At 45.4% G+C, this 1801-nt stretch overlaps 1 protein-coding gene across 1 annotated transcript; it reads left to right on the forward strand.

The window, feature by feature from the left end:
- The first annotated feature begins 208 nt into the window (after positions 1–208).
- LOC124681410 (zinc finger A20 and AN1 domain-containing stress-associated protein 10-like) lies at positions 209–691 on the forward strand. Its single transcript, XM_047216333.1, has one exon. The coding sequence runs from the start codon at positions 209–211 to the stop codon at positions 689–691; it is 483 nt and encodes a 160-aa protein (XP_047072289.1).
- Positions 692–1801: the final 1110 nt, after the last annotated feature.

Raw genomic sequence — 1801 nt, forward strand, 5'->3', positions numbered from 1 at the left:
GATCAGGATTCGGACTCGGCATCACTTCGACAACTGCCACAGGATATCACGGAGGAACGCAGCGCCTTCAAAAGGCCACGCATCTACCTGGAAGCAGGCACAGCAGCATTGATCGATATCGTCTCGGGCGGAACAGACGACAAGAACCCTAGTACGCAAGGAGAGAACACGCTCGTGCGTCGAGATCTCTTCCACCTCGAGCCGAGCAATGGCGGAGATGCAGCAGGCGGGCGGTGCTCCGGCTTCGGACGGCCACGAGACGGCCCTGTGCGCGAACAACTGCGGCTTCTTCGGCAACGCGGCGACCGGCAACCTTTGCTCCAAGTGCTACAAGGAGCAGCAGCAAATCGGCGTCGCTGCCGTCGCTGGCGCGCCCCCGGTGGACAGCGTCGTGTCCAGCTTCGCGTCGCTGCGGATCAAGGAGACAGGTGGACGATGTGCTGCTGCTGCCGCCGCCGGAGTCGGGCGCGACAAGGAGGTCGTGCCGGCGACCGCTACGAAGAGCCGGTGCGAGGCGTGCCGGAAGAAGGTGGGGCTACTCGGGTTCGCGTGCCGTTGCGGTGGCACCTACTGCGGCATGCATCGTCACGCCGGCGCTCACGCCTGCGAGTTCGACTACAAGGCTGCCGGCCGCGAGCAGATCGCGTGTCAGAATCCCCTCGTTGTACCATCCAAGCTCGACAGGATTTGACTTCAAGATCGTTTCAATGAGTGGAGATAGTAGCACTTACCGCTTAGCCTTTTTATTATGTTTTTTCTGTTGTTGTTTCCACCACTTTGTTAGAACATTCACATGTACATATAAACACTCTCGTATACGTATATGCAGTAGGTGCATCTCCCACTTTATAAAATAAACATTACTATTTGACTTGATTTTCTTCTGCGAATTGGCGAAGATCAAAATATGGCGTGCGATGTACTTTGCTCGCAAACTGCGCTGAAAACCATGCTTGTGCTTAATTTGTTCTCCCACGAAATATCATGCTGTTTCTTCTTAGGGGCGCGCTCAGCGTCGGGCGACCGACCCGGGCAAAGAAAATCGGTTGCTATCTCGGCCGTCCGATCGCGATCTACCGGCTAGAATTAGCAGCATTTCGATTTTTGCATTTTGTCCCCTGGTTTTTGGAAAATCAACCCGCGGTCCTACGCCTATCAGTTTAAACCGAACACGTGTTTCCCTTTGCCCCCAAACTTTCAGATATTTACAACAAAACCCGTTGTTTAGTATAGCAACAAAGACCCGCTGCTTTGTGTACAAAAAATAAAAAATATTACAACAAAATTTTCACAGTAAATCTTCACATATATGTACAACAAATTATCAATATATTTACAATAATAATTGACAACAAAAACAATATTTTTTTATTTGGGTGTTTACAATAATAGTCAGTTTCCATGCAATAATATCTTTACAACAAATCGGAAACATACTTACAACAATAATTAATAACAAAAACCAACATTATTTTATTTGGATGTTTACAATAAAAGTCTCGCTTTCATTCCGTAAATATCTTTAGAACAAACCAAGTAAAATATTTAAAACAATAATTAGCAACACAGGTCACAAATAATTTGGGTGTTTACAACAAAAGTCGCAAAACATCATCCACAAAAACCACAGACTATTTAATTTGCTACAAATAGAATTATAACAAAAATCACCTACTATTTTATCCAAAGTCACAAATGGTTACAACAAAATAAAAAATCACTTTGTTATTAGCATCAAAAAAAGTTGTCTCTTTACAACAATTGTTAACAACAAATCCTACAAAAATTACGGATTGTTTAC

The sequence above is a fragment of the Lolium rigidum genome, unplaced genomic scaffold, assembly GCF_022539505.1.
Source record: "Lolium rigidum isolate FL_2022 unplaced genomic scaffold, APGP_CSIRO_Lrig_0.1 contig_41807_1, whole genome shotgun sequence".
NCBI lineage: Eukaryota > Viridiplantae > Streptophyta > Magnoliopsida > Poales > Poaceae > Lolium > Lolium rigidum.

Coding starts and splice junctions, on each gene's coding strand:
- LOC124681410 (XM_047216333.1), top strand. CDS start 209: ATGGCGGAGATGCAGCAGGCGGGCGGTGCTCCGGCTTCGGACGGCCAC.